The 14,134-nt window shown below is 41.0% G+C and overlaps 2 protein-coding genes across 4 annotated transcripts in view; one reads left to right on the top strand and one right to left on the bottom strand.

The window, feature by feature from the left end:
• The first annotated feature begins 2,900 nt into the window (after window positions 1–2,900).
• ogfod2 (2-oxoglutarate and iron-dependent oxygenase domain containing 2) lies at window positions 2,901–11,715 on the top strand. The gene is made up of 7 exons (XM_088994943.1): window positions 2,901–3,106; window positions 3,192–3,248; window positions 3,640–3,750; window positions 3,828–3,927; window positions 4,286–4,410; window positions 7,876–8,133; window positions 9,138–11,715. Exons 1-7 carry the CDS (start codon window positions 2,906–2,908, stop codon window positions 9,402–9,404), a joined length of 1,119 nt encoding a protein of 372 aa, XP_088851069.1. The 5' UTR covers window positions 2,901–2,905; the 3' UTR covers window positions 9,405–11,715.
• A 66-nt stretch (window positions 11,716–11,781) lies between these two features.
• Window positions 11,782–14,134, bottom strand: part of slc4a5a (solute carrier family 4 member 5a) — a 54,098-nt gene continuing 51,745 nt past the window's right edge. For all 3 annotated transcript variants that reach the window (XM_088994940.1, XM_088994941.1, XM_088994939.1), the window contains one exon: window positions 11,782–11,949. In XM_088994940.1, coding sequence (XP_088851066.1) covers window positions 11,784–11,949 — 166 coding nt within the window. In that variant the 3' untranslated portion in view covers window positions 11,782–11,783. The remainder of the gene's footprint in view (window positions 11,950–14,134) is intronic.

Below are 14,134 nucleotides of genomic sequence, written 5' to 3'. Positions count from 1 at the left end.
GTCTTTTAATGACTGCATAGTGACGCTGCCTAGGCGTGCGACGAGCCCCAGCCTGCAGCTCACAGATCTCCCCAGCAAGGCAGTATGCACATGACGACTGATGTAAACATCCTCCATCACCTCCTTCTCACCTTTTCTCAGCGGCAGCTTGGCGACGCCCACAACCTCAAGAGGGCTGCTCCCTGGTCCCAGGAGTCGTTTTGTTGCCTTTTTGAGTTTAGGGAGATTGTTTTGATACGTGACCTTGAATGCTTTGTATGGCAGAACAGTGACGTCGGCGCCAGTATCGATTTTAAACATCACACTGCGCTGATTTATGTCGATCTTGACCATCCACGGATCACGGTCTGTCACAACACTGCCAAGGAGAACTGCTTCCTCCCCCTCGTCTTCCTCATCTCCTGTAATTTCATGCGTCGATTTGAATTTACATACGCGCTGAAAATGTCCCTTCCGCCCGCAAGCATGACATTTCACCTCATGGGCCGGACAATCAAATTTTGGATGAGAAGGAGAGCTGCCGCATTTCTGGCACACTGACTGTGCCCCCCTTTCCTTCCTAAAGTGAGTACTGTGGGGCTTGTTTGTCTGGCTATTGGCATAGTTGGGTGAGTTTTTAGCCGTCTTTAATTTGCTTTTGAACACTCTGTCAACAGATTCGGCGCCACTTGCCTCTGAGTTGGTGTCCCCCCGCAGATAAGGCTGTTGCCTCTTCACCTCCTCACTTTGCCGTGCTATTCTTATGGCTTTTTCAAGGGTCAGATCCGCATCCAACTGCAATCGTTCGGACAATCCCTTGTCCCGTAGTCCGACTACAATTCTGTCTCTGATCAGTTCATTGCGTAGCGTCCCATAGCTACAATGCTCTGCCAGGGCATACAGTGCAGTGACAAACGAATCCACACTCTCCCCTTCCTTTTGATAGCGCATGTTGAATATTGCACGCTCAAAGATGACATTTTTCTTCACAACGAAGAAGTCTTGGAGTCCCCTCCGCACTTCTTGATACGTGCACCGTTGAACCTCCGTCAGATTCAACCCGCGTAAAATATCATCAGCCTCGTCACCCATGCAGTAAATAAGTGTGTTTACTTGATTTTCTTCAGAACTCGCTTTAAGGTTACTTGCCAGGCGAAATCTTTCAAATCTCCTGATCCATTTTTCCCACTCCTGCGGTTTTGAGAAGTCAAAGGGTTCTGGCGGCTGGATGTTGAACGTGGCGCACGGCCCCGCGGTGACGACTGGTCCCGCAGCCTGCTGTGCACCTCGCGCCATGGCTCCATTAGCCCGTGCCGATGTTCCATCCTCTACGTCGCTCATGTTGCCTTTTTCTCTCCGCCGCGTTTCCAAAATATCCTCTTCGCGCACACCACGTCAACTACAGGACTTCTGACACCATGTCGTGTTGTCAAATAAGGCACACGTGAGTCCAGCTGTGCGTTAACGTGGGTAACTCTTTATTTAGCCTCCAATGCTGTCCTTCTTCCCAGTCACTCCCCCTGCTGGTCCTTGGCGCCTCCTGCTGACGTCATCGCCCAGCGCCACTGATCTTGTCAACAATCACACCACAATGACTACCAAACAATTGTGTTTAAATGTGAAATGTGTAAGACAGAGTTCACATGTGTAAGACAGAGTTCACATTGTTCTGTTTATCTTGGTTTACATTACAGCAAACTGAGTATAAGTGGGGGTGTTGAGAAAGTTAGATTGTATCCTCATTTTATGTAATGCTGTAATACTGAACTGATCTGGCAACCTAGCCACGACGGGACATCACGTGACTTGACAGCGATAAAAGCCAGTTTGTGGGTATATGTTTTGGACTTCTCGTACGACGATGAACGCAGTGGTTGCTGTCTGTGCTTCGGCAAATAAATATCCTACTTGTATGATCTAAACAAGAGGACCTTCTCGACTCTTTATTCTCCCAAATGCATCGCGAAAGCGCTGAAGATCTCAACACACGGAACATCTTCCCTCAAAAGTTCGAAGTGCAACGGGTGAATCCGGAGCTTCTGACACCAATGTAATGCCCCTCGGCGTGATAAAGTATGCGCACAGTCGTTGGCACAGCTGGTCAGGCTTTTATTAAACAAACGTTGCAGTTCGCACAATCATACCGGAGTTGTTGTTACGCCACAACTCACGCGCAGTCCTCTCTCTCGCTCTCTCGCGGACTTCTCGTTTAGGTCCTCCCTTCTGTCCGTGACGTAATCTCTCCCGACTAGCCCAGCCCCCAAACATGCAACTCACAAGCCCCGGACGTTACACTATCAACAAATCAATCAATGACTTAGTGTATTTTCAATAAGTCACAATAATCATGTTCACCAGAAACCATAACAAAACATGTTCTTTCATTTGTAAAGATTAGTTAATACGTCTACGTGTAATTGTAGTTTATAAACTGCTCGGGGCTGGAGCTATCATAAAATATACACATGACTTGACATTTAAATTTTCATCACCGAAACGAAATTTTCAGTTTGAGGACAAGAAATGTGTCGCAGTTGGTTTATATGCACTAAAGAGGACTGAAAGAAAAAAAGACTAAATAAGCCTTTTTTGGATGTGTTCAGGGCGTTTTATAAAAATAGAAAAGTATAGTAAATAGAAACGTATAATATAGTAATGTGTGGGGTGGGGGGTAGTAGTCGTACAGTATAATACTGTAATGTTGTTTTTCAACTTTCGGTTTTGTCCCATCAGTAAATGTGTTTTCAATACTGTTCGATCGAAGATTTTGGTGGTAAACATTATTCAGTGGAATTGGGAAACAAACTTTATGGTAAAAACCTTGCTTTTACACATTCTGTTAAATTTATTGTTATTAATCATTCTTTCACGCGTTTCCTTTGTGAACCGGAAGTGATTGTAATGTGAAAAAAATATTAACCTGGAAATGTGTAATGCAAAGTATGGCTCCTTTCTTGTTTGTTGTTTTTTTTGTAAATTGTCGTCAGCGCTTTTCATAGTGACCACGATGACAGATGTACAGTTTTGTATGTGTAGCTGTTTTATGACAGACAATATTTTTCTTGAGGACTACAAACTTCACGTTCGTTTTATGAAAGAGGATCAGTTCAGACGTGAATATGAACCAGTAAGTTAAGTCCAGCGTTGCTTGTTTTGATTTCTGTAGAAAATATATATAAACCGTCCTAACATGTGTGACGGATATACTTTAGCTCCTGAAGAGCCTTGGCTGCGTTACGGAGGAACAATTTCAGGATGTCCTTAACAAGGCAAGTGCGCTGAGTATGCGAAGTAGAAATTGCACCATGAGACAACAGGAACACACAAAACGGGATTTATGTCTGCCTGTCTGTCTTTGTCTGTGTGTGTATGTGCTGACTGAGTTGCCACGCTAGTATGAATTAAATATAAACAATTTTATTTTCTTTTCTAGCGAACTTCGCATGTAAAAATAGAGACTTGTCAGATCATGTACTTCAAGTAGAAATCAAGTTTAGTCTCTCGATACCAAATCTCATGTCAAATCACAATATTTTTTTGCATTAAACCCTAAATGTTAACAATAGCAACTTTAACCTGGCTCGGGTCAAGTCAAGACTTGAGTTCACCATACTTTTGCAAGCCACTGTTGAGCCCCCTACCTTCTTACTTATTCTCTAGATTTCTCAGGAAATTGACAGGCGAATGTGTCTTACTGAGACAGCCCTGAACAGAGCTGCTGTCATCAAAAACACCTACAGGCCTTTGCATCCTCATGTTTACCAGCTTCAGGTACAGTATTTATTCTTGAAGGTATCACTATTATTTATCCAAAATGTTTTTCTGATGCATTTGCACGCCTCTCTTAGGAAACGTTCCTTGCTCCAGAGTTCAAGCATATTGTCGAGTTTTGTCAAAGTCAAAATGTCACACCTAAAAGTCTTTCTGACTTCTTGACAAAAGAAGCAGGTGAGCTAATCATTTTTAAAAATACTTGAATGAATGTTGTAGGATATTCACAAGATAATTTTTAACAAAGCGATTGAACCATAGTACATTTTAGTGGAAGCGATTCAGTTTGACACTTAAAATTAATCAGTAATGTTGGATGAGAAGGGGACTTTATCCTATTGTGCCAGTCCAACCTCCTGCAAATAGGGTTTGTGGTGGAATGGATTGTAGTTACCTTGTGTTCATTACCCTGCGTTGGTAGTTGTTTTGGAAGGTCGATTTTTAGGTTCTTGTACAAGATCACATCAGCTGTAGTCAATGTGGCATGACACTAGCACACAGAATAGCTGAGAATCACTGCAATATTCTGTTCAAGCTCCCAGGGTTTATCGCTTCCCAGTGTTCAACAAGAGCTTCTGCGTGGATCTGATGAGCGAGCTTGAGCACTTCGACCGTTCGGCAGCACCCAAAGGTCGACCGAACACCATGAACCACTATGGGGTGAATAAACCAGCTATTTTTACTGCCGTCAATGTTAAATAAGGTTTCTTTGTCTTCAACTACCACACTTCATATTCATGTAGCTTGCTCCGCCCCACTCATCAAAAATCTTAAAGGAGACATTGTGATATCATGAGAGGCTAGCTCTCAGCGGGACAGGACAAGAAGTGCAATGGACGACAGGTTTGGATACAAACAAAAGGTTTTAATCAAGGGTTCCAGGGGGAATTCACAAGCAACAAAGGTTTGAATAGTGTCTCTTCCAATACTTAAATCCAAATAAAGTCTCTTCTGATACTTAAATCCAAATAAAGTCTCTTCTGAGGTAAAAGTGAAGACGGAGTTCTTTTCCAAGAGTCTCTAGGCCTCACCCCTCTTGACGTCCTCCTCATGTAGCCTCGCCACCTTAGCTAGGTTCAAATCCAGTGTCCAGTCGTGTTGTCCCAACTGGCGATGAGTTCCACGCAGCAATCAACTTCTTCACAGAGCACAGCAATCGAGCTTGTCTTTCCCCAAGCTCCACACTCAGAGGCTCTCTGCCTTAAGAGCCTCGCTTGCCAATCAAGCCGTGATCAGCCGCAAGTGTGTGGTTTGAATTGCTGCTTTCCACCAGCTGGGGCCAAGACTCTCTGGGTGGAGCCATCTTAGGGGGATGTATTTCCCCTCCAGGACACAGCCTCTCCTGACATCACAACATACTGTAGTTAAAATCAGAGATTTCCCCACAATGCCACTATTTTTTTCAATACCATTATCAGTGTCTGAAACTCATGACAAAAAGTTAGCAGACACCCGGGCAGACAACTCTGAGAAGTTGCCTGCCCGACCATAAAGTTGCCTGCCCCATTTTTCACAACTTGAAACACAATAAGACTAATCACAAAAAAAAAAACATTATTGCGAAGTATAAAGGATTTTTTAAATTAAGGAAGTACCTACCACAGTACCTACGCTCCAGTTGTCGATTTTGCTCCAGTGCCGAATATGCAAATTGCCAAACGAACGTTCGTTTGGCAATTTGCATACTCGGTACGGCAGCCAATCAGAAGCCTGTTTCGTGCTTCGGACTATACCGTAACTGAAAAGTGTACTTGAAAGTTTTGAAAGCTTAGAAAGAGAAGTCCACGTGGCTTGTAGCGGTTTGCTTGTAGCTTTTGCTTTATTGAATAAAACAAACGTTTGATTAGAATGTTTTTTTTCTTGAATAAGTTGTCGGCCAGCCTGGCCCAGACGATTTGAAAATTATACGCCCAATGTAAAAGTTGTCCGCCCCGGGCATCCGGGCAGATGTATTATGTGCTGTGCCTTTGGTTGGGCAATGCACATTAGGTTGCCTCATGTATGAAACATGCAACATAATTAATGTTGTGTTACCTTGCCTTGAAGTACCACGGTCCCTCAAGCAGCAAAACAGACCAAAACATGATGCCGCCTAGAGGAGCGCGAAAGACCGCTGGGAGAGCATTCATAAGACCGGCATAATAGGATGTGACATTATGTAAAGGAAGGCAGGATATGATGTATCAGGAAGTCCAAAACGTAAACAAACGAAACAAAGAGATGTTTAAAGATGTTCATATAGCGAATTACCCCAACACCGCCACCTCCTTCTTTCAGCATTGTGGTAGTGTTATGAGCTTTGCAAGCTTCCCCTTTTTGCCTGCTAAATTTAACAATGCTCATTATCGCCAAAGAGGTCAATTCTCATTTCATTAGACGACAGGGCATAGCCCCCCCCCCCCAAATTAGCGTCTAAATCATATGCTTTTGCAAACTATAGTCTGGCATTCAGACCATGTCTGCTGCCGTACAGTCCTTGTTTCACTGCGGCTAATGACTCACTTTCACCAGCTTTCCCGTAAATCTTCATAATGTCTTTTGCTTTTGGTCTTTGCTTGATTTGCACATTTGGAAGCATTCATCTCGAGGACACAGAAGCAGTCCCTTTCCCTCGTGGTATGATGTAATCATATGAACAGATGACATATTCAGGGATCTGGAAATTGTATCCGAGGATGAACCAAACGTGTCGGCAATTCTCTTCCTGAAATCTTGACTGATTACTCTCGAATTTCCAATGCAGTTACATCAAAACAGCACGTCTCAAATGAACTGAAGCTTCCAATAACAGATTATCATTTTCTGTCTTTTCTTATGTTGTTTAAAGCAAAAAAAGTGATACCTCAGCTTACGAACTTAATTGGTTCCCAGAAAGTGTGTGTAAGACGAAACATTTTTCTTCCAAACATATATTTCCCATAAGGAACAATTAAAATGAAAATAATCAGTTCCCAGGTCCCCATAAAACATAATTTTCTAATAAATAAGCCTTAAAACTACACAAAATATACCTTATTTTATGTATAATAAATGTGCTATTGTATTGTAATTAACCAATACACTGGACTGTATAATAGTCGTTTTATTTACCTTTGTGATGGTCGTTGATGTAGTTGCCTCTTGATGATGTCCGATTGAAGTTGCCGTGCTTTCTCAGCGATAATACCATCACTCACACTGTCCCCTGCTAGCTTCTTTTCATTAATCCAAATCAACAGAAGTTTTTCTTTTGTGTCCTCTTCGGCTTAATACTAGACTGTGGTGGGGTCTTTTTCGGTCCCATAATAGCAAAAGTATTCTTGATAACAAACCACACCCACACTCAAAGAAGGGGAGTGACGAAAAGTAGTCCGCCCGCTAACACCTCGTTCGTGACTTTCGATGATCTCCTTCTTCTGCTCCATTGTAATTTTATTTTGTGTCCTCTTCGGCTTAACACTAGCCTGTGGTGGGGTCTTTTTCGGTCCCATAATAGCAAAAGTACTCCACTCGATAACAAACCACATCAGCACTCAAAGAAAAGGGGGTGATGAAAACTACTCCGCCAGCCACCGAGGCACTGTTCGATTGTGTGGTTTGGTATTCTTTGGTCGAAAAGTTGTCCGCCATCCACCGCGGCGCTCCGTGTGGTTCGTCCGCCGAAAACTAGTTTTTCTGCCAAGATTATATGCTCGCGAATTTAATGTTCCGAAGGCAAAAAGCTTGTGAGCTGAGGCGTTTGTAAACTAAGATAACACTGTACTTCACATGTGTATACCATTTGCAGCAGTATGAAGTGAATATTTTGTCTATAATTATTTCAAAAAAAATTGTCTTCATGCCCATTGAACAACTTTACTTTGAAATGATGAACAAGTAAATTGTTTTTAAAAAATGATAAAATCTCCAACTACCCTATCTTCTCAAATCATAATCCCACTGAATGGAATTGAAACATTCGACTTGAAAATGTACCATTTCTGAATTTTATAATACTCCACCGATGCATATCAAATCTTTTCATGGAAAGATGCACACCCCCAGTCTGACTGACATGAGACGTAATCGTTCTGTCGACGTCAGTCACTTTAGATGTCCCAGCAGTCAGACACTATACAAAGACGGCATGTTTTGCTTTCTTCACAGATCCTCCTAAGTGAACTTGGCTTTGACGAAGGCTTTGTCACACCACTTCGTGAGCAGTACCTCCACCCGCTGGCAGCTGTGCTCTATCCAGATTATGGAGGTCACTGCTTGGACAGTCACAGAGCCTTTGTCGTCAAATATGACATGGAAGATGACCTGGACCTTAGCTACCACTACGATAATGCGGAGGTCACACTCAATGTTTCATTGGGGAAGGACTTCACCGAAGGAAATCTTTACTTTGGTGATATGAGACAGGTGATCATATTTATAATGCTTCTCTCCCAGTGTACCTTGGCTATGTGTTATTCACACGCACGCATACGCACACATACATATGCACACACATGTCCAGTTTTGTTGACATTAATAGCGGTGGGTTTAAAAAGCTAAACATTCTCCATTCTACATTTTTTTTCATGAACTAGAACCACCGAACATTATATTCTAAATTCAACAAAGGAACATTTCTCAATATTTAGATTGCTTGACAGAAAATTAAAATGGTGCTGTTCAACAAAATAGCTGTCAGAATTTTGTTTGTACAAATTGAATAGTTACTTACATAACTAAAAATTTCTGAGTATTTAGCATTCCTGTTCCTCATCAAACACAAATACTGAGTTGGTTTACCACTATTTGTTAGAACTGATTCATATCCATTTTGCATGAGGTTGACTGACTACTTAATAATACAGTAAAGTCTCGTTATATCGATATTCAAGGGAGTCCGAAAAAATATCGATATAACCGGGACTATCGATATATCCGACCCTGTTTGCATGTAATTTTCTCCGTGCGTCCATAGAAATAGTATCGATATATCCGATATCGATATAACGAGACTTTACTGTAGTACATTTCATTTATAAGCGCCTTTCAAAGCTCTCTTGCACCTGTGAACTCATATTCCAGTCCAGGTTAATACATTTTGCTAGTCCTCCAATCGCCAGCAGTAAGTCAACCTGTCTGTCATCAACATTATTTCAAGCCGACCCAAAACTGTAATAGTCAGTCTGTCACTACTGCATCGTTGTTACTTAACCATGCTTGTGCCATGGCCAAACCACCATTTCCGGACCCCTCAGCTCCTCTTTTCTTTTTTCAAATGACTGTCACATTTTGTTCTTCTTAAGCACGATGTCAGCGGCAGCCAATTGGTGTCAAGAATGCTACATCACACGCATTGCCAGCATAAAGGAGTACTTTTTCTTTCTTTTTCACGTGGGGGATTTCAGTCAAATATTTTTTGTGTGTTTCAGGTGCCCTTACATGAGACAGAGTGTTCAGAGATTAAACACAGAGCAGGTGACGGCATTCTTCACCGGGGTCAGCACATGCATGGGGCCCTGCCCATCTCTTCTGGTCAGCGCTGGAACCTCATCGTGTGGATGAGATCATCCCAGGAGCGCAACAAACTTTGCCCAATGTGCAATCGGAAGCCAGTTCTGGTGGAAGGAGAAGGCTTTGCTGACGGATTCACCAGACGCTCCACCCGGCCGCTTGCCGACTTCTGTGAACTCACCTGACATATTTGACTGGGAGTGTGCCTGCTCCTTTATTGACCTGGGCTAATTTATTCAGAGGTACCACCAACCCTGGATTGATTCAAGTGGCTACAAGGTACGGAAGTTGATGTGCCTTGTAAGGCTAGCGTCCGTAAATAACAGCTGAATATGAGTGTTATGCAGTGACGTGCGGTGAGGCTCATGGCTGATGAGGCACTGACGTCATCACAGTCAGATTTACAAACATATGGACTCTACAGAGTAGCTTATTCACCATTTGATTAGCAACAGTTAATGTGTTTTGTATAAAATGTCATGTCAGCATTCTTTATATAAACTGTAGCATATTAAAAAAAATGTTATTATCGTGCTACCTTTACTTATAAATGAAGTCCATGCGCCGCTCCTTCTGAAGAAAGGCATCGATACCTTCTTTGTAGAAGCCTTCATTATGTTTCTTCAGTTTTAAAAGTCTCTATTTCTTTCAATTTAGATATGTAATCCTCCACTCTGAAAATAAGGCCAAGCAACACGAAAAAATGACTGGATGGTTGCACTTAACTTGCTAACTGTTTACTGTAGGTTGCTCTCACTAATTCTATTATTCTGCAGCCGAGGAGGTGCAAGAGGAATCTCTGTAATCACCAGCGCCCCCTGTAATGAGGCAAGAGAACTGTGTGCCTCACCTATGCACACAGTTTTGATAAAAATAAAATAAACACTGTAGTAAAGTGTTCATAATGTAAAGTGACTACATTATATACACCAACTAAACTGTAGAAATTTAGTTCATGTACTAAAAGTGTTTGAACACTTTAATGGCCATATGCAGAGGGACAGCAATGCGGTCTCACTGCAGAGCAAGCTAGCACAGTTAGCGTAGTCATTGTGCAATCCATGGTGAGGCTCACCGCTCGTCTCTACTTAGTATTTGAACGGTAAATGTGAAAATTTAGCGATTAAAAAAAAAAAATCCAAAAATGGTGACGTTAAATGGAAAAGAACTTTAAAGTACAAATCACTAAATGAATATAACTGTTTATTTTTTCATTTGCTATTACCATGATGACATGTGAGGCACGGCCTCACCTGCCTCCCCTGACTGAACGTCACTGTTGTTATGTCAGATGAACGTTAGTGCTCTGGTGACTGGTTTATCCTCTCGACCCAATAAACAGTATTGTACTGCAGATTGAAGTATTTTTTTGTCAGTTGATAATACATTGGCCCATGTCATAAATGTCCTGTGAATTGTCACAATGGTACCAGTAATTATTTGTCAAATTGGACATGGGATAATTTGTTATTATTGCAGTTTATAATGTGGTTTATGATTGAATTATGTTGTTTCTTAGTTTATTTCAAAGCACTTTTAACTCTTGATGATTTAGGACATCTTCCTGAGACATATTTTACATCTAGAATGAAATCAGAACATGATTGTCTTGTCACCATCCAAATTTGTGTAGTGCATCCAGTTTTCCTGACAGAAATCTCAAATAATGACACTCATATCGTGTGTTCAGAATGGCTGTCTTTCCAGCAGCTTCCATGCGTTTTGTTCTTTCTTCCTTGTTTAACTTTGCTGCTGTTACGGTATTCAGAATGTCTCCATTGTGAGACAAATGATTTTCTTGTTGCTGCTCATGTGATGAGACTGTGTAACAATGCAGTAGCATTAGGATCCTGAAAGACCATTTCGCTTGACATCCTTTTGTATTGGCAGTTGAGTGGAACTTAAAGTTTCTAGTGAAAGACAGAAACAGCACGTCACAATACAGTATTTTTTAATGTCATAAATATTTCAGTTAAGCAACAAGTGAGGCATTTTGACACATTTTCCAAATTGGCCTGCTCATGGTGAAGTTGTTCTTCAATTCTCATCCACTGTACACCCTGCTTAATCAACCCATAAGAGCATCAAGACATTTGGTTGTTTCTTTTTTTGTCCTGGTAAACATCCCAATGTGAGTGTGTTTCATTGACTGCTTTGAGAGGCCATGGTCAAAAGAAGTGGTTGTGAGGGATCAGAGATGCAGTACAATACAACACATACTAATATAATAACGCCAAACAATTTAAAAATACAAGAGTGACTACACTATCATGTAAATGGCCTATACTGTATGTTGAATACATCTCTTGTTGTTTTGAGGGGGATCTCAGCCTAGCCTAACGCTGGATGCACCGGCTGACACAACAGTATGAGCCAACATTAACACAGTATTGCAATGATACTACACCGTCTACATCGAAGGCATATGACACATGGAAGTTTAAATTTAAATAATTACAAGTTCAATAAATGTATGAAAAACCCACTGTTTTAAAAGTGGTTTAGTTTTTTCAAGGTGTCATAAGCTGGACAGTCGTGCTGCGAGCAGGTCTCAAGCATCCACCCTATAAGGTCGTCTCACTGCTCATGTCTCGCGGCCGTTGGTGGTCCATGTCCGAGTCGTCATCCGACTCCATCTCGATCTTGACCTGTGGGACGGGGCAGGCCATCCCTCGCCCCAATGGCAATGCTGGAGATGACGGGCAGGAGATCTTCAGGTGGAGGGTAATGCTGAAGAAGGGCAAGCGCGAGTTACAGTTTCTCTCACACCCAAGCAAAAAAATGACAAGTTTGAGAAGAGAGGCCAAGGGGGGGGAGGGGAAACAAGTTTGTTCCTAAGATGCCAGACAATAACTACAGCAGCTCGTGATGGAACCCAGGGGTCAAAAAGGACAACTGACCACGAAAGGCAAAGTGCCTCGACTGAAAGCAATTGTAACTTTGGTATTGGCTATTTCAGGTCAAAATTTATAGTTCAATTCCAAATTATTCTTTACAGTCCAATAAAAAAAAGAGTATTTCCTGTGACAAAGACCTCAATTTTCAAATAAAAATACACCGCACACTTTGTTGCTTAAATAAGTTAAGTTTTCGTTCATTAATCGGTCACTTGTCATGTAGTCACCATAACTAGCAATGTATGGTGATTTATTAATACTGAGGTACTGTATGTACATGCACCTTTCATTTTATTAATTTTATATCAAAATTGTAGTGTTTACTTTCTAAACCATGACTCGTTCAAAGCAATGCAGACTTGTTTGTCCATTTCTCTAAAAGGAATAAAAAAAGCTAAACAAAATAAATTGAGGCATAAAGGGTGATATGTATTTGTCGAGGGGAAAACATATCTATCACCCGTATTTGACTCTAGGTGTGGTAAAATCAGCTCATGGATTTGCACAAGAGTTTTGGAACAATGGTGAAAAAAGAAACAACCAAAGTAATAGTGGTTCTTGATATATATGGATGAGTCCAGAAATAAAACAACCCCAATGTATTTTCAAAACATCACATTTTTCTTTTAGATGTTCATTCGTCATGTGTGTTCTTACTATCCATGCATTAGATTATCTTAAACACAGCAAGATAAACAGTTTATAGAGCCAACAAATATCCAGCATTAATTATTCCCACGAGCCTTGTCGCTTCAAAGGTTAGACACAACCCAGGTAAATACAATGTACTGTATACAACATGAATTCCAGGGCATATACCGTGAAAGATTCTAAACACAACACAGGAAGAAAAGAAGCAATAATGAGACAACAGGAAGGATTACAAGTATCTGCATTGCCTTAAAGTGCATGGAGAGGACACTTGGTATCACAACAGCACACCACTCTATGTGGACAATGTTGTGTTGACCGTAGTATCTCTCAAACTTTATTTTTTTTTTATTAACAAGTCATCCAATAAAAATACTCCTAATGATCCAGGTTGAAGCAAAATATTCATTGCAGGGCTTCTAATACCGACTAGAGAATTGAAAGCAACAAAATAAAAAGAAAGAGTGACAAAAAAATTGTCATTTATGCTCAACTTTAGATTCTTCTTCTTCATATTATTATTATTATTATTATTATTATTATTATTATTATTATTATTATTATTATTATTATTATTATTATTATCATTATTATTATTATTATTATTGATAAAATGTTTCTTCAGCTGTCATCTGTACTTCTTTGAAGGTGTCGGACGTTTCGCTCCTCATCCGAAGAGCTTCATCAGTGATCTAAAGTTAGACCGTGCTTACAACAGAATTCTTAGGTCGTTACCACAGAGGCTTAGTCATGCTGATGAGGTGATACCGGGGTTAAGGGGGCAATCAGGGCCAGGCATAGTACAAGAGAGGTAATCAGACAGAAAAAGAACACAATTAAGTTGTACTGATGAGGAGGAGATGAAAAGAGACATGGGGCAGCTTCTGTCAATACTCCCCCCACCCTCCTCCGGTGCAGACTGAAAACAGGAGACAGTATGCCAGAGAATCAAGAGTGTGACGAGACACAAGGCTTGTCTCGTCACACATGTAAAAATATCTGAGCCATTCTGCATATTTTATCTGAATACAGTAATTTGGAAAAAAAGAACACAATGTAGTAAAGCTATAGTAAAGTAAACGTGATATATTGTGGCATTACTGGACTTGCGTCTGTGTTTTTTTTCCCCATTCAGGGAACTGTCCAGATACAAATTTTTTTGGGAACAGGCCATACACAATTTCAGGCAGCCACCCGCAGAAAAAATATCCTGTGACTGTAAAGTGTCCTTGAGAGTTTTGAAAGGCGCTTATAAATGAAATGTATTTGTGCTTCCATTCCAAACGGAGGATTCCAGTTCTTTGTACTGATGGTTAATTCTTTAATGTGATTTCACTTGCATGCTGAATCACCAACGACACCACCAC

This window comes from Hippocampus bargibanti, linkage group LG04 (genome assembly GCF_051943395.1).
Source record: "Hippocampus bargibanti isolate YZ-2025 linkage group LG04, ASM5194339v1, whole genome shotgun sequence".
NCBI lineage: Eukaryota > Metazoa > Chordata > Actinopteri > Syngnathiformes > Syngnathidae > Hippocampus > Hippocampus bargibanti.
The sequence above is the reverse complement of the archived record's forward strand: the minus strand, read 5'-3'. Positions and strand labels throughout refer to the sequence as shown.